Consider the following 21,820-nt stretch of genomic DNA (forward strand, 5'->3'; position numbering starts at 1 on the left):
ATCAGAAGCAGAAAAGCCATCCAAATGGCTAATCATTGTCTCAAGTTTAGACCATTTATCACATAGCTTTTCTTCTCCAAATATCCAATTGAACTATTCAATGGGAATTTCATTTTCATTGAAAAAACCTCTTACATTTAAATCTTCCAATATTTTTAAAGATACAAGCACTTTTGGACAGTTTAAAAATTCTAATTTTGATAGCCAAAAGATCTTACCTTTGGTAATGAATATCCATGAAGAGGGAAGATCTATTTTTTTTGCAAAACCATTTATTAGGTTTTCAAAATCGCTAATAATATCATTCTTTTTCCACTGTTCAAATTGTTTATCACAACGAATATCAATTTCTGCTTCTCTTTCTTCCGGTGTTTTTCTTTTTGTGGGAAGTTTTTTCGATAAATAAGATGGCTGGTTTTGAAAAATCGTTGGATAAGTATCTTTTTTTAAAGCTGGAATAGTTCTAGGAACTACTAATACCGTCTCATCATCACGAACAGCTTTATCTTCTCGAACGATAAATTCTTCTTCGAAATGCTTAATGCATACACTACTGTGTTTGCCAGCTACAAAATCTTTGCGATTAATATTTTTTATCCATTTTTGAGAGAGTACAGGATCCGAAGGAAATTTGAAAGTGGACACATGTTCAGTAGTGCTATCCTAATTTGATCGGCATTTAGGTACACTACACTTTCTTGGCATTCTAAAACACACTTTTTCTTATAAATTCGAATTCACAATATAATATTGTACTTTCCGGTAAAATACAAAATTTTTCAGAAGAAAAAACACATGTAAACAATTATCTCACTAGCACTAGTCCTATGGCGAAGCAAGCTCAACTAACAAAATTGAAAGCCTAAGATTATGACGTCAGATCATGTGATCATCAGCTTGGAGCAGGCCTGTAGATATCTAGTTGGCCTTGCTCATGGACGCTATAGCCATATCAAGATATTTTCTACTTCTCTGCCTTTTCCTCTCGAGAGCCATTTTTTTCAAAATCCTTTCCTTGCTCCTCTAAATTACTATGGGCCATTTATTTTGTCAAAATTTTTCTTCCAGGCCTTTTGAACTCGTATAAAACAATTTCAGTTCACTGATTTGGACCTTCGACCAGACACTCACCTTTTTCGTCGATCGATAGCGGCCAAATGACTTTTACTTTCGTCTTTTTGTTTTACTGATGTTCTTCACGTGATACAGAGTAAAAGGAGGCGCTGCTTTCTGAAACTCAAATTCACTATATGTTCTTAGTAGTATAAAACAATACGAAGTTCCCTTTACTCTCCTCTGGAAACCGACTTTCTATATCAAGGAGGTTAGAATATAAGAAGGGAGGGTTCGCAGTTTCCTCCACTATCGGGGAATGAAACTCCACCGAACAAGCGGCGTCCATGTTTGTAACTTCAAAACATTGCATTACGGCAGTGAAACGTACGTGTTTTTAAGCTGTTCCGTGCATGCATTTTCCACTAAAAATATGTAAAATTTATAATGAAATACTTCGCTATTGTTAGTTTTTTGTTTCAGAGTTATAAAGATGATATCCGCAATTTACTATGTACAGAAAATCATTAAGAAATAGTTCGAAATCTAAATTCATGTGCATAACATTAAAGCCTTTAAAATTAGAATTTGTTTAGGTTTTATTAGTAACCTGTTGGGTGTACTTTCCAGTTTTTCCTTTAAGAAATGATATTTCTGATTTATTCACAATATTGTAATTTATTAAAGAATCATTTAAAATATATTTAACCTAAAATTAATAGCAGATAATTATCTAAAAAAATAGTCACAGGTTGCATTTTTTTTTTAAATGAAAGTTTTAGATTCTTTTCACAATTAACAACCTTATAACAACAAGAAAATAAATATTAATAAAATAAAACAGATTTATGTGAATTCAGTGATTTCAGTTTATGCGCGTTTCATATTTATGAATCTCAAAGAAATTGCCTTGAATTAAGCTAAATTAGAGAAATATACCTATATTTTTGGATACATCTTTCCACATGTTCAGCTGTGTAAATATTTTACTTACTTTTATCGCTATACTGCCCACAAATTTGTAAATTTATGCAGAAACATTTTTAACAACAGAAAAGTTAGTTTATCTTGATCAAATGCACAAATTATATTCTTAACAATTCAAAAACATTAAAATGAATAATAATTAATACATAAAGGAAAGCATTATTTTATTTAACATCTTTAAAATTCATAAAAATAGTAACAATTGGTGTTTTACTTTTCATGAAAATTATCAAATGAATTACCTAAAACGTTCAAATTATACAGTTTAAATCCTAGCATACATCATTGTTTGTTAAGGAACAAGGATACCAGCTATAAACAGAAACATTAAAATGTATTTAACATATTTTCATTATTATTAAGTCCCTTTTTTTACATCTGGAAAGAAAACAACATGATATTTTTTACCATAGTTTACAAATTACATAAAAAAAAGAAAATCAATACTTACGCGTGAAAAGTAATCCCAGGAATCTTTTTCAAAATTCTGTTTGTGCATCCATACACAACACAAGCTGACATGCTTCAAAAGGAAAAGGAAAAAAATATTGCAATTGCAGACTTCTGTGCACAAATCACAGCGATAACAGAAACATGGCCGGGAAGCTTCACCGTTTGAGTTGAACCTTCTTATTGAATATATCTTTCCTTCACACCTATGCTTGAGTTTTCGCCCGTCAGAGCAGAAAGACTTAGTGGGTGCAAAACAAGACATCTGTCTATTTTGTCTGTCTGCCTTTTGTTTGTCGGAGTATTCTGATAAGTTGGGACGTACTTGAATAGAGGTACATTTCACTAAAATTATTGCTTTAGGAATTAGAAACGTTAGTATTATTTTAAAAACCGTTATTATGATGGCTTCTAAATTCGTAGCCATTTTTGGGTATGCGACCACATGAATTAACGACTTTATACATTGCTATTGCAAAGAATTACATTAGTAAATTATAATGGAAAGACTATTAAAAGTATCAAATTGAAGAAATGTGTTAGGTTTTATTTATTGTATTTAAAGCTTTTGATCGAGCGTAGTTGTGAAAACCTGACATATTTCTTCGGCAAGTTGTTTTAGTAGTTTAATAGGCTGAGAATTTCATGAATCATTTATATTTTTCTCTTAATTTTTTTTTTGTCAAAGTGATAAAATACTTTAATTTAGATAGAATTTTTTATTGATTGCATCATGTTCTGTTGATCAGAAACATTTTGCTTTCATAATTGTTTATTGTAATGTTTGTAATTGTTTCAAAGGTGTTTCACAATTTATGTTTTATAGATTACGTTCAGTTTCTGCACTCTTCTATTGGGGAAAGTGCAGAATCACCTACTGCTTGGCGCATTTTTAAGAATTGCACATACTCGGTATCCATGTGCACATCGACCTATTTTCACAAAAAAAAAAAAAAAAAAAAAAAAAAAAAATTCCCAGAATTGTAAAAAAAATGGCATTGTGCACTCCTTTGATTTTATCCATGTACACATCGACCTATTTTCACTTAAAAAGTCAAAGAAAATTGACAAAAATCCAATTCTTCTTACTCTTGTAAAAAGTGCAAAACAAATAAGTGTGCGATTCTGCACTTTACCCATTTTATTTTTGCTATTATGATTGAAATAAATATTTTTATAAGGATAAGCATAATGATTCCAACATACTTTATGAATGTTATAGATTACATGTTAAGCTGAGTCATTTTTAAGAAAAGCATTGCAGGTTGTAAACTCGAATAGCTCTTAAGTTTTTTATGGAAGAGAAATATGCCATTGTAAAACATACAGTTAGAGGGAAATAAGTATCTTAGACTGACATAGATTACAATAGATAAAGGCATGTTTACTATTTGTTATATCATTAAAAGTAACCTATATATAAAGATATATATTTTATTGTGATTGCAATTAATATAATGAAATGTTTGCATTTTCTCATAATTTTGTTAATTATCTGATTGTAAATGCAGTTATTTAACTATAAATAAAATACAAGAATTTGAATTCCTGTGCAAAAGTGAAATAGTTACAAAGTTAATAATTTGAAAAGTTTCTCATATTGGATGAAAACATCTGGCTGCAAAATATATAAATTTTATAAAGGAGTTTTAGATTTATATGCTGAAAAGGAAGTTAGAGCTTTATGGTTTAAAAAAAGTCACCGTGAATGGTGTGCTTGTTGAAGGAACAAGCCTGATTTCAAACTATAGGTAAGGCATAGATATTTGTGACCATAATATATTTGTAGAATTGTCTTGTTAAGATTTGGTGATTTGAAAGTCCTCTCAAAGGATAAGTAACAGAGGAAGAGGATTATGAGACTCGGATTCAATTTCCCAGGGTGCAAGTCAAAATTGCGGTATACTCTAGGTAACTTTATATGCTTTGCCTTATAAAATAATACAAAACAGTTAAAAAGGTAAAAGTTATATGATTTAATAGTTTTTCCCAAACCAGTGAAAATACAGTTTATTTCATAATAACATAAAGAAATTTTTTCACGTAAAACATATACAAAAATTATAACAATGGAACTTAAACAAATATTTTTTTATTATTTATCAAATGCCAGGCCATTCACCATCAGGTCATTAGGCAACGAGCTCTCTAATACTTCTTTACAATACAGTCCAAACTCTTATGTGCAGAGCACACATCCAGATGAGCAACGTCCATGACTTGTCCAGAATCACATAAAGGTCAGCCAGTCAGATTAAAACGAAACAAATGAGCACCAAGGCAGTCATGTCCAGTCAATAGTCTAAACTCGGCCACAGCAGTAGCTCGAGGACTGTCCGAGACACAGACGGCTTTTAATAGCACCCTCCATGACCTATTTTAAGTAGTACTAACAGCAGCATTACAAAAGGATTTTTTTATAAATCCTATTGATTTCAAGTTTAGCAGAGTGAAGAGATAGGTTTCTGGAAGACCTTTGGAGAATATCTGTACCTTTTTTCGGCCAAAAGGTCCTCCATGTCATTTCCACAAAGGCAACAATGTGATGGCATCCACTAGAAAGCAACCCTTTGTCTGAATTCTGCTCAACAGCTCTGAACATGAGCTATTCCTAGGTTACTTACCTGAAGAGCAACACTTGAGTCCAATAATATTACAGGAGAGAGACGGACAGAAAGCTGTGTGGGCTAAAGGATGGCCTCGACTTCACCGTCAAAATGGGTTGTATGAGAGCCAACATGTAGGTAAAAGGAAAACAGATCACAAAAGCCCACCAGCGCTCTGAATGAAATCCAAAATGGAACCATCAGTGTAAATATGAAGCCACTCACCAGGAGGATAGTGAGTATTAATGGTTTTCAAAGCGATGGCACGAGCAGTTGTGCAAAGGTCTTTTTTTCCTCACATTCAAAGTCAACTCCAATCTGACATCGAGAACCATAAATGCCAATGGATTTATACGAGTTAACAATTCATATTTGTTAATGTCATCATATTGAGCATTTTCCTGGATGCATTGAAGCAAGCTCTTCTTGGTCTTTAAATTGCGTACTCTGTTACAATCCTATTCATGCCAAAAAGAAATATTTGGTAGTCTAGTAAGTCTATTATAAAGAATAGCTGTATTCCTTCGAACCAGGTTAGTCTTGTCTGTAAGTCTCAAAGCAAATGCGTAGTAGGTACGGGAGTAATTTCAACACCTCCAGTGATCAAGCGTAAAGCCTGGTTTTAGGAAATATCAAGCATACCCAAGACTCTATCTGAGGCAGAGACCAGCACTTCATTGCAACAATTTAAAACCGGCTAGACATAAGTCTTGTAAGTAGTGTTAAGGATAGCTCTGCCACATTCCCATTTAGCACCAGCTAGTCTCTTAAGAATGGGGAGTTGAACAAATATTTTAAGGGAAAAAAGTAAAGTTTTTTTTGTTGGAGTAAAAAGTTGAAAAACATTTTTCATTCAGCAGATTCACTTAATTTGTACAATTTATGTTCATTAATCCATTATCTTATTATTTTGCTCACACTATCATTTCTACTTTTATCGACTGCCACCAGGATGCAGATTACTAATGTATGAACTGAGTTCTTGAGGTTATGAGAGAATATTTGGCAGTGATTGCTGACCATCTAATGCCTATTTTCACCCATTTCTCGATTGACTTGAATTGGCGTTAGTATTTCCTTCCCATGTTTGCTCATGTGAGTTTTAAGCTTAACCCCTTAACTGCAGTGGAAAACGTACAAAATTCATTTCCCAGTGCCACGGTTTTTCACACAGGCACAGGTAGTCATGCGATGTATTAGGGGAAAAATAAGTGCAATTTACTTTCTAAAAACTGTTTACTTTCACAAAATAAAGAATAAAAGAAAAAAATGAATGCACAAAATTTAATGTTTTGAGTAAAAGTATAATAAAAAAGATCCCTAAAATGGAGTTTCGATCAATTTATTTTTAGACTAGTAAAGTGTAATACTAATAGTAAGTGTAATACTAATAAACTACTAATTAACTAAAGTGTAATACTAATAGTAAAGTGTAATACAGGCTTCAATGTTATACCTTATGAAATCAGTATGCCTAAAAAACATATATTTCTTCTGAACTAGTTAAATGCCATGATTTTGTTCTTGATTTTTCGTTTGCAAGGTGTTGGTTCATATACTTGTCTACAAAACGGTTAATTTCAGTAACAATATGAAGCACAAGCAGTTCATCAAAAAATAATCCAAAAAAGATAAATGGGTTTGAAACATTCGTTATATCTTTATTCCTGGAACCTATTACAGAAAGTAAGTGAAAAAGGAGGACAGAGAATTAAAAAAAATACATTTTACTCAAACAACACCAGCCAATACCGCGCAGTCATTACTTTCACCGCTTTAGACATATCTCTCTCTCCAATTTCTCCCCACACTTCTCTGAAATAGTGTTCTCCTTCGCATACTTTGTCAAGGTCATTGTGGTGTTGCATTCCAAAGCTTTGCGAATAATTTTACGGGTAGCAGCGCAAAGCAAATGATAGTATTTTGGAAGGGTGTATATATACGCCCGGGGCAGTTAACATATCGGCTGAGCAAGGCGTAAATACATGCCCGAGGCAGTTAAGGGGTTAAACAAAAACTTACAGTCAAACTTTACCTAGTGAATAAAATATTTTCAGATACTTAAGTTTCAATGCAACCTTTGTAATCTGTTAATCTGCAAGTAACGACAATTCTGTCATTGTATGAACTGAGTAATTTATTAAGCTGAACGTCTAATTAAAAAGGGTTATTTATTTAAAGATCTAATAAAAAGGTTGTAACTAGTCTCTTCATGGGAGGCAGCAGTGATCACCCATTAGGTGCCTCTACCATAAAGTGGCCACCAATTCTGGTCTCAGGAGTGACCATTGGATTTTTTAAAAAAAAGCCAAATTTTAAAATACTGCTTTGGGAATTTGCCAGCAATGGAAGAAACTAAATTTTCTGCAGGAATGCACAGCATTTATAGTCCTTAAAAGTCCTTTGGTATTTTGGAAATGATTTTTAGCTCTTAAAAGACCTTAATTTTGGCCAAAAATGTCTTTATTTTTATTCCTCTTATAGGCGACGTATTGACAAATATGTATTTGATAGGTTAACGTATTCTTAATATAAATGGTGGATACTTGAGTTTTAGGCACGAGGCCTTTCCTTAATTGAAACATAAACATTTCAAAATAATTTCTTTTTTCGCAAATGAAAAATTCATAAAATATTACATAAAAATTTTTTTTCTTTTTTAAAAATATGATTTCTTTTATTGTGCGGTGCTAAATTTAGTGACTTATCAACATTTTGGCGATTTCAAGATCAGTTTGGATATAAATTTTTTATTTGGAAATTTGCAAATGTTTTGACGATTTTTTTACAAGCATAATAACATTAATAAATATCATAAAAGTAATGACAATATATTAAAATTATATTTAAGAAATAACATTAAAATAAAGCATTTTTAGGTTGATCTTTACAATATGGTAACTGGTAGTTTGGCGACATTTTGGAGGCGATAAAGGTTACTACCTGGGACTTTGGTAATAATGTGAGCAGTACTCAGTTCCGATTACGCATTATTTTGTGTGAGGGAAATGAGAGATCATGGGATATGTCATGTGATATTAATGGACGAATTATGGTTCTTTAATCGGAAAAGGGGGGAAATCGGGAAAAAATCTGGAAATTTTGTATTTGGCTTTATTCTGTGTTGTGTGAAACAGTGTTCGTGAATTTTTGGATCCCATGGCCGTAACTAAAGTGAATTCGAAATGGGTATTTATGTATGTATTAATTTAATGTATGTGCTCATTTATATTTTAAGTAGTGTTTTTGAATTTAATTATATTTTAATTAAATGATAGTTATTTTGTGAATTTTATGTTTGTAGGAATTTGGTATACGTTTTAGTTGAAGTAAACGTGCATGGAAATAATTTAAATATCTGAAACTAATTATTTGTAATGGTTGCGGTATGAATTCGTTGGTGACGTGTATAATGTAATAGATGATTTAGAGGTAAAAGTTTTTGGATATTTTATTTATTTTATGTGTGGAAATGTTCATTACTTTTTCGCGATCGGGTAATTTTATATATGTTCTTTTTACCGGGTTTAAAGATTGAGAAAATTGTCATGTATTTTCGTGAAATTTTTCTAATTTATGAGAAAAAAGCAGTGTACATGGATATAGTGAAGAGTGTGCGCAATGCCATTTTTGTGCAATTCTGGGATGTTTTTTTAAGTAAAAATAAGTCGGCGTGTACATGGTTTAGTGATATTTTAATTAAATGATAGTTATTTTGTGAATTTTATGTTTGTAGGAATTTGGTATACGTTTAAGTTGAAGTAAACGTGCATGGAAATGATTTAAATATTTGATACAAAGTATTTGTAATGCTTGCGGTATGAATTCGTTGGTGACGTGTATAATGTAATAGATGATTTAGAGGTAAAAGATTTTGGATATTTTATTTATTTTATATGTGGAAATTTTCATATTTGGAAAGGGTAAATACTTTTTCGCGATCAGGTAATTTCATATATGTTCTTTTTACCGGGTTTAAAGATTGAGAAAATTGTCATGTATTTTCGTGAAATTTTTCTAATTTATGAGAAAAAAGCAGTGTACATGGATATAGTGAAGAGTGTGCGCAATGCCATTTTTGTGCAATTCTGGGATGTTTAAGTAAAAATAAGTCGACGTGTACATGGTTTATGTGTATGTGTTATTTTGAAAAACACAGTATGGTATTGTGCACTTTTTCCCAATTTTGCAGTGAATATTTGTCATGATTAAGCAGTTTTGTTAGATAAAATTTCTAGCATAAGTGTAATTCAGCTAGTAGATTGTTGGAAGAAGTGTTCAGTAGATAAAAAGAAAAGAAACATGTCTTTACTTCGTGAAGACAAAATGGCGGCGGGAAAAAAAAATAGAGGGTTGCTGTAGGAGAGTTGGTCGCCAAATTTTCGCCAAAAAAACGCCAAGTTACCATAATGTAAAGATCAACCCATTTTTATTTCCCTTTACCTGTTTTAAAGTGATGTTACTTTACACTTTATGACTCTGGACTATTTTGATTCTGAAAAATAAACAAAATAATAAATGCTATAAGTATAATCCAGCAATACAGCAAAATAATCAGTTTCTCAGAAATGACTTTTTTGTAAAGATGAGTAATTATTTCAAATTTTTAGTCTTTCTGCCTGCTCTTGAATAGCATATATCAAAGTGTTTAAAAAATTACACTTAGTACTACATGTAGACTTTTCAAAATATAATTTTTTAATATATACTAAATTTTATATAATGATCATATTATATTGTGATTCAAAAAAGAAACATTCAAAATAGTATGATTTTGATATGATACCGGAAAATGTATGCTTAGAATTTAACATTATGAAATTATTTTGACCTATCAATGTCACTTTAGGTTGAAATTCAATTATTTTTAGAATTCTGAATTACATTAAAATTGACTTTTCATTTTTATAGTGAGCTTTCATTTTCGGTTCATGAAATTTTATGCAAAACTTTGCCATTCTCTTGAAAGCATTTGTTTTTTTTTTTTTTTTTTTGCTGCTTTTGAAGATGTAATAATATACAGTTTTTTGTTTTTATAGATGTTTGCTGTTATCTAGCTCTGCAATCTAATGCTTATTCTTAAATTCAGATGTTCTCTTCGACAAAGACGTTTTGTTGTTTTTACAATTCTAGTGACATCCACATTTCTTATGTATCAGTTGATCTCTGTTGGTCAGCTGGGGAAAGAATTATCAAAAAGAAAGCCTCGTCCTAAACTTCAGACAAATTTCAAAAGTTATGAAAAAGCTGATGGTTTTATGCAAGTCAGATATGCTGAAGAGGAGAAAAAAGATGCATTAAAATATGGAGAAAATGCCATGTACAATATGAGGAATGTAATAGGTGTTTTGCCAGAAAATCAAAAATTTTACAAACCCAGTGATAAAAATACATTCAGGTGTATCCACAGTGGTGAAGAAATACAATTTTCTTGGGTAAATGATAATTTTTGTGACTGTTCTGATTTTACAGATGAGCCAAGTACATCAGCTTGTAGTTTAGGAAGGTAAGTTTTTGTAAAGTGTATGTTACAAACTCTAGCTTATTTTATATAAATCTAAATTAAAATTTTTTATTATACTATATAAATTTTAATATTTATGCATAATAAAAATGAAATAGATTATTTAAATTGTGGGAAATACAAATAATAATTTAGTTAACTCTGGAGTTTTATGGTAGAATAAGAGGCATAAGAAACGTAGAATAACTTTTTAAAAGAATTAAACTAGAATTATAATACATCATGGAAAAATTTGCTGAAATTTTAGAAGGAAAAAAATGTTAAAAGCTTTATTCAGGGTTGCCACGCTACCTGGAAAACCGGGAGAACCGGGAAAAGTCAGGGAATGCAAAAATTGACCAAAATATTCAGGGAAAAGTCAGGGAAGTTAAGTATTTTTGTCAAAATCTGGAAAAGTCTAGGAAGTTCATACAACGATCCCGCCAAAAAAAGCGATTTTTGCGCCGACGTCGGAAGAGGTAACTTTTTTGGCGAATTATGTATCACGTGAGTGTCATTCGGGTAGCTGGCATAGAGCCAATTTTCGCAGCTCCAATTTGATTGTCTTTTAGAAAGGCAATCCCGCAACTTTTGGTTTCCAGTATTCTCGAGAATCGCATGTGCAGTGCATGAACTAAAGAAAGTACCTGTTCTCGTATAAAACAAAATGGGTTTAATCCTAGTATACGGTACTATGGAGGTTAGAATCAAAGAATATGTATTGTAAAGAAGGAAAACCTCTCTGCAACAGACGTGGCTGTGGCTCGTTCCATCATAGAGGGAAACAGCTGTGCATGTCTGATATATCTGTCATCAAAGCTCGAAACCGGTGTCGAAGTTCGAAGGTCACGTTATCAAGAGTTCATAAAATGAATATCGTTTAAAATTTCTTTAACCGCTTGCGCTAAAAAGACGTGCCACGCACGTCAAGATGCTTTTGTCTCAAACCGCGAGCGACGTGAACACCACGTCGATAAGCATTTATCGCAAAAATGAAAATAACGTGGTGCACATGTCGCCTAACAACGAGATTGTTTATTTCTCGAGTTACAGCTCTGGATTGCACTCGCAGATGCGGAGCGGCGTAAATGAGACACTTTAGCGCTTGTTACTCGTATATTGTAGCGCACGGCACCGCAACCGTGAAGTTTAGTCTTAGCGCAAGTGGTTAAACTCTAAAGGAAAAGAAAATATTTTTTGGCGCAAGTAAATTAATTCATGGATTAGTTATTTTCAGAGAAAAAAAAAAAAAAAAAAAAAAAAACTACGAAAATCCGTTTTTAAAATTATTGCGAAAAATCCAAGAAGAAACGTCCTTTGATAAAACGTTTCTTCTTGGATTTTTCGCAATAATTTAAAAACGGATTTTCGTAGTTTTCTTTTTGTCAAAGAGCGTTTCTTCTTAACACGTGTTTCTCAATTTCCTGTACATATCGCGGAGAGGGAAATTCTGACCGCCAGGTTCCGTCGCCAAATCCCTTGGCAAATTTTCCCTCCGCATTCTAGCCGCGTAATAGCATTTTACTTGTATGGAACCTTTTCTTCTTAACATAGACGTTCTATGGTTAGAATAATAATGGAATTTGGCGACATCTTGATGCGCAGTAAATGGGTCATTTTGGTCTTGGCGACAATTTTCAAAATCGTGCCAAAGCCTTACCGTATACTAGAATTTTACCGCAAAATCTTTTTTAACCCCCCCTTTTTTTTCATTTTAATAAATACCTTGCCATTTTGCAGTAAAATAAAAAAATAGTAATCAGTCATCTAGGCTAGCCATGTAATATAACTATATTCGCTAAAATATAGATGATTATTCTAATTCAATTTTTAAGTAATTATTTTTATGTTTTTCATATAATTTAATGTTGCTTCTTCCCTCTAAATTTATTTATTATTAGTAAATAATATTTCCAAATTTCAGGAAATTTTCTCTGGCATAATCCTGAAATTAATTATAGCAGTATGATGACATACCATCACGAAATTTAATGCACATATTTTTTCCTTATGTATGCTGCAAAATAAATATAAAATACTTCAATTTATTAAAATAGATTTCTTTCTTTCGTTTAGCTGCAGAATGTCTGCAAAAAAAGCCTTATTTTATTCCAGATTGGGAAGATTCTAATCTCAATCTTCAGTGGAGAAAACAACAACTATTATAATTATATTTGTGTTTTCAAGTGTTAAGGTTTTAAGAACATACCTCACGCAAACTAAATTTACCTAAAATCTAACCTAACTATTTAGCATTGCGTTGTGATTTATAAGGACCGGATTAGCCCCGTGTTGAACTGGTGATGATCATGAGTAATAATTAAATAAAACATACATTTGTTATCCAATATATATATCTTAAATTTTATTAAGTTTCTTAAGTGGAAAAGTAAACAAAATTATCAAACAAAGTATACCAAGAATAATTAAGAATAAATGTCCTCTGGGATTTATTGAATAATTAAGTGAATTTGCTACACAATACAAGTAATACCATAATTAATTTACCTCTTAGCACAGCCAACGTACATTACGCAGATAGACTGGAATTTTCTTGAAACACACCTGGAAAACCTGGAAAAGTCAGGGAATTTCATTCTCCTGTTTGAGTGGCAACCCTGTTTATTTCCTAAATTATTAATTGAAGAATTTCAGTGTTTTAAAATTTCTTCCTTTTGTGCTTAGGAACGAGTGACTCTTGGTACTGGTAACTTACTGATTTGCCCAAATATGACTCGGGTGTCTTTTAAAATTTTATTTACAAAAATATACATCAGTGTATACTGCTTGGTATTTTTAAATCAAGAAATATTGAAAAAGATTATTCTGGACTTTCTTTTTCTTGCAATAGCAATTGAGAAAATTTATTGCATCGCTCAAAAAAGGAACCCATCTGTTTGTGTATAACTAATATGACGTGCATTTTTGTACAAACTAGCACTAAAAAAAATTTAAATAATAGTTTATACTTAATCACATCAAAACTAAATGCAGATCAACAGAGATTTTGTTAAATATATAATTAATGCTGGTTTCAAATATAAAATTACTTTTTCTTCTATTTCCCATTATTGTTGCTTTCTTTCATGCAAATTTTTATAATTTTCACCTATTGGAAAATTGGAAATTTTTTATAAACAGATTTGAAATTAGCAGGAAAAAGGTCTATGAGAATTACCATATTATTTCTATTTAACAAGCAAAAAGTTATACTTTTTTTTAAATTGATAGTTTGTCAGATGCCTACAATGGCCAACTAAATTGAACTTCTCAGTATGCTTTTACTAAATAACTCCTGTTTATAACATTTGGTAATTGAGTTATTAGGCATCGTTAAAAACTACTAAGTGATTCTGCTAGGTAGTTTTTAATAACGCTGATTTTTCAGTTTCTGCCATTGTATGAGCATGAAACAGCTTTTCGCTAAGTTTTCATTTATAACCAGTTTTAAGTATAGACATTTGAACCAGATTTAAGAGTAAACCTAACCTTCTGACATAAAATTCTTTTGACATTTCTGACATGTAGTTAATTTATAATAATTCTTATTTTGTACTTTGTATGCATATATGACAGTAACTGATTTTTGACATTATGTTAGTCATATGAAAAATGAATTCAGAATATTTAAATTCTTATATAAATGATTCTAGCTTCAAAATAACAGTTATAAAATACCACACTATATAATAAATATGAATTTTTTGGCAATAGTTTTTTCTTTAATATTTTACATTTAGATTTACTATATAGTTAGGGAAGCATTTCAAATTTAACCACTTGAGGGGTACCGTCCCCGCCTTCAGAACATATATTTGATGTTTTGTTCCCAAAAAGTACAACTCTGTAAAAAACTGTCAATTTTTCAAAAAAACACATTAGTTGTCTTTTTATTCAGTAGATGGCAATACCACTGAAAATTATGTTTAATCTAAAAAGAGAGTTAAAAAGTGTGAGTTTCTGAGGCCTAGTAATTTTTGGTTTTTCAGAATAGAAAAACACAGCATAATGAATGAATGAAATATTAGTGAGCATTTTTATTTTTATATACACAGACTTCACAAAATTTGGTTGTAAATTTTAAAAGTTAAAAAAAGACTAAGAATTTGATATTTCTTCATCAATTGACACTAAACTGACGTTCCACTAGGATAGTTCCACATTAATCAATCAGATCTTGAAAACTGTACAAAACATGCAATGTTGGGCTTTGTATGCATAAAAAAGGAGTAATATGCTTCAAAAAATGTTTTACAAAATAACAAATATACACTGTAAAATTTTTAATCTTTTATATCAGCTTTTTAATTGTAACTATAACTAACCATATATGTATGTTAGTGGCAAAGTATGAAACGCTGGCATTGTATATAATGCCGGACCATTTTAGGCAAAGTATGAAATATGAGAATTATTGCATACTTTCCCTAGGCATTCTGTAGAATGACAAATTCTCTTTAGGCAAGGAAAAAAGCTTATGAATAAGGCTATTATTTAAAAGCTGTTCTTTCTTCAAAAATACAAATGTTATTTTGAAAAACTACTGAAATGGTGCCATTAAAAACTGTTATTCGAAATATGTAAAAAAAAATATTACGAGATGATCTTGATACAATATAATAAATTTGTATTTTCTATCTGACTGAAACAGGGAATCGGTAAGCTCTACCTGACAATGAAAATTAAATTCAGAAACAATCATAAGTTTCACAATGCCCTTTTTAATACCTTTTTTGTTTTTCCTGGTAGGGCTCACAAAAGTAGTTGTACAGTTCGATATCATTACGTGCAACGTTTGAAATTTCTTTCAACATCATTTTGTCACGTCGTCCATGTGCAGTACTTAAGGCCAAATGAGTTTTCGTGAAGTATGGGAAATAACTCAGCGTCCATGACGTAATACTGTATAGTACTGACGCTTTCTTTAACAGGATAAAAGAATGTAATTTTGTTTTCCACAAACACTACATCCTACCGATTTTGCAGTAGTCACGTGGTTCCTTCTTAGTAGTCATTTTTGCCTTTTTACATAATTTATTAACTTTTGGTAAGTAGTTAGGTTCTTCAAAATGAATCGAAAATGTATTTTATACTTTGCCGGTTTGTCATTTGGCATTCTATAGAATTCCTAGGAAATGAGTGAAATATGAATCGTTTTAGGCATTGTATAGAATGCTGGATTTCAAACTTTACCAGTAACATATCAGAAATTCAGAGAAATGTTTAAGAGTATCAATATTTTCTGGATTACAAAATTAACCTTTATTGAACAAATGTAAGCTGTCTTAATTTTTTGTAATTTAAATGATTTTTATTTATATACTTTTATTTATGTATTCATCATATTGCATTTATGTACATATGAATAGTTTCTTTCATATTATATTAAAATATTTGTTTATAGTAAGATTAATTAAGTGAATAAATCGGTAAATATATAAATTTCAAAATAGTCTGAATGCCTGCAAGAGTGCTTTTCGTATGTACAGTATTAGATACTTTGTGTGTTTGAATGGGAAGCATTCTCGTCTTAAGACCATAGGGTTCCAATAAAAATAAAAAAAAAAAAAAAAAAAGAGTAATAATATCCCGCCCCCGGATGAGAAACATTTTGTCCATTAGCTAAAGAATGCATTGTTTAAAAATGAAAGATAAGATTTTATGGTATGTCGGTTGGCAGTGCCTCGCAGAACTGGTTGTTTATTAGGTTCTATTTAATATGAGAAGTAAAAGATTTTATGCCTTTTGAAATGGCAACATTGATAGGCTGTATTGATTATAAATGCCATGGTAAGCTTAACAGTTAAAAAAGAATGGGAAAGACTAAGGTATGGGTGTTCTAATATCTTAATTTTATGTGGGAATTGTGGGATTTTTTTATATATTTAACATTAGTTAATTTATGGTAATGAAACAGTAATAGTTACTAATATCTAATAAATCACTTGTTCTGAATATGAAATGACATTTTATCATTTATTTTTCTTATCTCACATTTTCCATGATTTTATATACAGGGTTAGCCTAAAAGAAATAGACAGATAAAGCGTTTATAAAATTAAAAGTGTTTTTATCAAAAAGAATTTAATGCCATTTTATACGTCTTCCAGTTTCAACTACTTCCTTTCATCTGTTTTCACATCATCAGCATCATGTGAAAACTTGTGATGTCAGGTGAGCTATATGACTTCTTGTATGCTTGAATGTAGGGGAATTTTTTTTTAAAAATTCTGTTTAGTGTTGCTTTAAAACAAGGTGTGGACAGAAATCTCCCTTAACATTGTATTAGCTGTTCAAAAGGCCAGACCATGCCTTGGCATTTTGGCCAACAAATTTGGCAAATTTTAAAAAGTGCATAACAACAGTGCATCTAATATGGGCATGCTGATATGTGTTTGGGAAAAAGTTAACTATCACATTGATATCTGTCATGTTACAAAAGGGACACATATAGAACATTTCTAACTTCAAATATATACTCTTGTAAATATTTCAGCCATGCTATTAAAACTCTTGCTCTTCAAAATTTTAAAAGTATCAGTTTCTTTTGGCTGACCCTGTACATTACTCATAATCAGTTTCTGAAGCTCTTTTTGTATGTATTGTTAGGTTTTATTGTACACATCCATCAAAACAGCCAGTGTCTATTGTATCATATAAAGTCAATGATGGTATTTGTGATTGCTGTGATGGTAGTGATGAATGGGAGAAAGTCATACTTCCTGAACATACTGTAGTCCATGGTATATTTAAAAAAATCTTACATACTTTTAGAATTTTTCAACACATAATTATGAGCAATTAAATTTTAAATTCTTTTAGTTCTGAGAAATTTCTAACAATAAAAATTAATTTCAATCTAAACATGGAGGTAGGAAAAGGAGCAGCGGTAATTTTTTTAGTTGGAAGAGCAAATTTCTTTTGCTGCCTTAATTACAAAATAAAGCTTTGAAACTGCATGACGGTAATGGTGTGTTCTGGTAAATAACCTTAGAAATTATGATGTGTCAAATATCTGATGAAGTATTAAAGAGATATTGGGTGAGGTAAGAAAAAAAATTGTTGATAAAGTATTTTTAATCTCAAGGAATTCAAAGCTGTGAGAATTCTTAAGAACTGAACTTTTAATGAAAACATCAGTGATTTGTTTTTAATGTAGAGGAAAACTTGGATACGGCTTCTCCTTGTTTTCTTGCCTCCATGACTCTAAAATTAACACACTGAAAAATAATAATTTTACAAAACTGTTAAAAAATTTTCAATTATAAAATTAATATATCAGTGACTGCACTTTTTGTTATTTTTTTTAGTTAACAAGCAAAAAGGAATTCATCAAAGCCCTTGTCCACAGCATTGCTATATGTGAAGTTTTTATTCATTCAAGATTCAAGAAATTTATAATGCATGTATGTATTGCATGACCATCTAAATATATATAAATACACTACCATGAGCTCTGAATTTTTGTCATTGACTTATGAACATGATTGAGATATGAATCTATGATCTTATTTGACAGCCGTAAATTTTGCTGCAAGAAGCATAAAATTTCTAATACAGTACAAAGTCTTTAATCCGGACGTCCATAATCCGGAATGATCTATAATCCGGACCTCAAAGCTACAAACTTTCTGCGCATGCATAGCGTTTACACATGCACATAATACCTTTATGCATAATACGTTTACGCATGCACCTTTAATGTATAACAGATGGTATAAGCTAGGCTAAAATTATCTATTTCAGTTACTGTTGCAGATTGCATTGTTCCTTAATCTTCTAATTGGATCCAGCTTATTATTTTTTGCAGACTGTTAGAGCAATTTTATAAAAAGTAAGCTTGAACTTTCGATTATGTCAAAAAGAGTTTCCGATTCTGGAGCTGCCAAAGTATCTACAAAGCGAAAACATGTTTCAATGTCCATCAAACAAAAAGTGGAATTGCTGCAAAAAATAGATAAAGGCATGAAGAAAGTGACAGAGAGGTTAGTGAAAATGAAAAAATTTCGATTGACAAGTTCGTCGGTATTCTTGACACAGCAATTACAGGACTTGAACAGCGGAACTTCATAACTGAAAAAGAAATTATATCTGTTTATAGAATTAAAGAGAAAGTATTAGGACATAAAACGAAGCAACCTAAACAACTTACATTGAAAGAAATGTTTAATAAAGTAAACAAATAAATATAAAGCTTTTTTTTTTGTAAATTTTGATACTCTTTAGATCATAATTGCTCTTTATTTCATAAATTATGGTTTCATATTTTTAATTTTATAATTTCTGCATGCCATTTTACCAGATTTAAATTGATGATCTATAATCCGGAAAAACCCCTAATCCGGAATCGCCGAAGTCCCAACGAGTCTGGATTGAAGAGTTTGTACTGTATATCATTTTTTAAAGGAAAAAATATATATTTATTTTGAGTTTAAAGTCGTTATCTTCATATTTTACCTTATAAATAGTAACAAGCATTTGCAGATATTTGGGTCTGTCAACTTTGAATTCCAGATTGCTTTGAAAAGTCCGACTCTCAACACCTAGAAAGGATATTAATTAAAAATAGGGTAAAAGTATATTTTAGGGTACCCCTTGGTGAAACTTGATGATTTTTGGTGGTACATGGATACTGTTTGAAAATTAATCACTTCAGATGAATGGTAATATATTTCACAGAGAAAACCTTTTTAATTAACAACGAACTTATTTATTTAGCATTCTAAACATATCCAAAAGGAATAACATTCTATGCTTTATCATGCTCAAAGTAATATATAACAAAACATCACTGTTGCCACAAAAAATCTACATTATAATGAACATATTAAATTGTGTATTAACCGAGTTCGTGCACGTTCCTGAACATCCTCCCACCTTGCAATTTTGGGAAATTGCAACATATTCTTTATTCAGTTCATTGGTTTCTAGTTCTGACTCTTCGGAGAGAGGCCATTTATCTGGCTCTCTTTTAAGCCAATCCGGCCACTCCCACCATCTGCACTGTAGCAACATTTTGGCATCGCACCCTCTAGAGGGAAGATCAGCTATATTGCTAGAGTTTGGTATATAATGCCAGTCATTCGGATTTGTGCATCTCCTTATTTCAGCTACATGATTTGTCACAAAAACACTCCAGTGGGAGTCTTTTTTTGATCCATGTCAGAACTACAGACAAGTCACTCCAGAGGTACACTTGGCACTTTGTCAATTTAAGAGCGTCAGTGACTTGACGATACAGCCTAGTAGCTATAAGTGCTCCAAGCAACTCTAATCTAGGAATAGTTACTTCTTTGGCAAGCCCTACTCTTCATTTACATAATACCAATTGTATCAAAAGTTTTTTAAGAATTTCTATTAAATTCGGCCCCTTTTCGAGGCAAGCATTTAAGGAATTCCTATTTTCATCCTTCAATGATGCATCGAATACAGGTCGCACTTTCGTAGTCAGACTGGAATCCTTGATTACTGCTTGATGAGATAAATAGTGACCAGTATCACTATTACTCGGAGCTATTTCAATTATACCTTCCTCGTGCCAGCCTTTAATAATACCATTATATTCTTCAAAAAATCCCATCTTCTGCAGTCTTCGTGTATTGGCGAAAAGTCTTTTTTCCGCTTTATCTTTATTATCTTCCAAGGCAAACAGACTTCATACCTATTGCCCTCGATTACTTTAATGTTCTCTAGGAAAAATTTGATCATTTCATTGTCTAAATTCTCCTTAGTCTTCACTTCCACCAGATCTTTTATGCCAATTGTCTCTAAATTCCATAGTTCTGTGAGATCCAAATAACAAAGTCCGACGGTATCAAGCAAGCTATTATGACTTTGCACTGGGCCTTGTAGGGTCCAACCCAATTTTGTTTCAATGGCAATATCGTTTTTGTCATTTGGAATGATATTATTTGTCATCAACAGTCCGGAATAGTCGGCTCCTATTAACAATCCGATATCTGGTGTATCTCTACCAGAATCACTGATTTTGATTTTATGTTCTCCCAGTGAGGAACATATATGTTTGAGTTTCACTCTAGGAATGTATCCACAAATTTTGTCTTTATCTAAAACCGATAACTCGTATTTGAATTTACTATCCGTTCCTTGTATTTCGATATCAAAAATACCGTGGAACTGAGATTCAGTTTCCACTCTCTCAAACAAATTGTGGCTCAAAGTCTCTTGATCTAATGGGATTAAATCTAGTTTCTTTATTATGTCTTTCCATAAGTAAGATCTTTGTGACCCACTGTTAAAATAGCGTACTTACAAGCTCCTTTTTTCCATTATGGACAATCTTCACCTTAATAGTTTGGAGAAGAGTTGTTTGTAGTTTTTAGTTAGACAATAAAGTCTCACTCGTTTCATTAGCTGCTTTAGGTGCTTCCTTTTTTGAACTTCTAGAACCTTTTAGTTTTCTGCACATCACTGTTACATGACGTTTGTTGCAAACTAGGCATTTCACAGAACTTTTACACTTTTTGGCAGCATGCACAATTTTTAGGCAGTTAAAACAAGCTTTTTTCTTTCTTAGTAAATTTTTCTTATCTTCCAATGAAAGGCTGTGCAGCTTAAAGCACTCATAAGAATTATGTATTTCCTTGTCACACCAAACACAAAAATTAAGGTGTTTCTTCTTTGAGTCTCCTGCATAAATACAAGCTGCTGTGGCTGGAACCTAGTCAAATTTGTCTGGAGCAGAAAAACTTGTACGTGCCAACTGAAGATGCTCTTCACTTTCAACTTCAATTCGGAGAAAATGCAATAAATTTTCCAAATTTTCAGTGTGTGCAACACTTTTCCTACGCTGGCGAGATCGCTCCCATGCCCTCAGAATTTCTTCAGGTAGTGAAGACTCTACAAGGGGATACAGCATAGCTGCATAAATCCCACTTTTTACTCCCAACGTCTCCAAAGCTCTGAGTTGCGTCTCTAACTTATCATATAAGTTGCATAGAATCATGTTTCCTTTTTTGCTAGCTTGAGCCAAAACCAACTTTAATAATTTGTGAACATATATTTCTACGAGTAATTCATCGCGTGCAAATCGAGATTTTAGCTGCTTGATAGCTTCTTTATAATTCAAGCCTGAGGGAGGATAACTATCTATGAGCTCTCTCGCTGGGGATCCAACGACCGTTGCTGCAATAGGTACTGAAATTTATCATAGTCATCTATATTTACATCTTCGTCGATCTTCTTAAACTGTCCCCAAAAT

At 31.6% G+C, this 21,820-nt stretch overlaps 1 protein-coding gene across 2 annotated transcripts; it reads left to right on the forward strand.

Moving 5' to 3' along the window:
- Nucleotides 1–2,702: 2,702 nt before the first annotated feature.
- Nucleotides 2,703–18,052, forward strand: LOC118181001 (uncharacterized). Of its 2 annotated transcripts, none has more exons than XM_085809809.1 (4): nucleotides 2,703–2,825; nucleotides 10,136–10,602; nucleotides 17,209–17,342; nucleotides 17,910–18,052. In XM_085809809.1, exons 2-4 carry the CDS (start codon nucleotides 10,166–10,168, stop codon nucleotides 17,963–17,965), a joined length of 627 nt encoding a protein of 208 aa, XP_085665935.1. In that variant the 5' UTR covers nucleotides 2,703–2,825; nucleotides 10,136–10,165; the 3' UTR covers nucleotides 17,966–18,052. The 2 variants fall into 2 exon arrangements, with proteins under 2 accessions (XP_085665935.1, XP_085665936.1); XM_085809810.1 differs by having other exon boundaries at nucleotides 2,756–2,864.
- Nucleotides 18,053–21,820: the final 3,768 nt, after the last annotated feature.

The sequence above is a fragment of the Stegodyphus dumicola genome, chromosome X2 (genome assembly GCF_044657685.1).
Source record: "Stegodyphus dumicola isolate Sdum_Otavi_A_Nest chromosome X2, ASM4465768v1".
Lineage (NCBI taxonomy): Eukaryota > Metazoa > Arthropoda > Arachnida > Araneae > Eresidae > Stegodyphus > Stegodyphus dumicola.

Coding starts and splice junctions, on each gene's coding strand:
- LOC118181001 (XM_085809809.1), top strand. CDS start 10,166: ATGCTTATTCTTAAATTCAGATGTTCTCTTCGACAAAGACGTTTTGTT. Junction 10,603..17,208: donor TCAGCTTGTAGTTTAGGAAG/GTAAGTTTTTGT, acceptor ATGTATTGTTAG/GTTTTATTGTACACATCCAT. Junction 17,343..17,909: donor TGAACATACTGTAGTCCATG/GTATATTTAAAA, acceptor TATTTTTTTTAG/TTAACAAGCAAAAAGGAATT.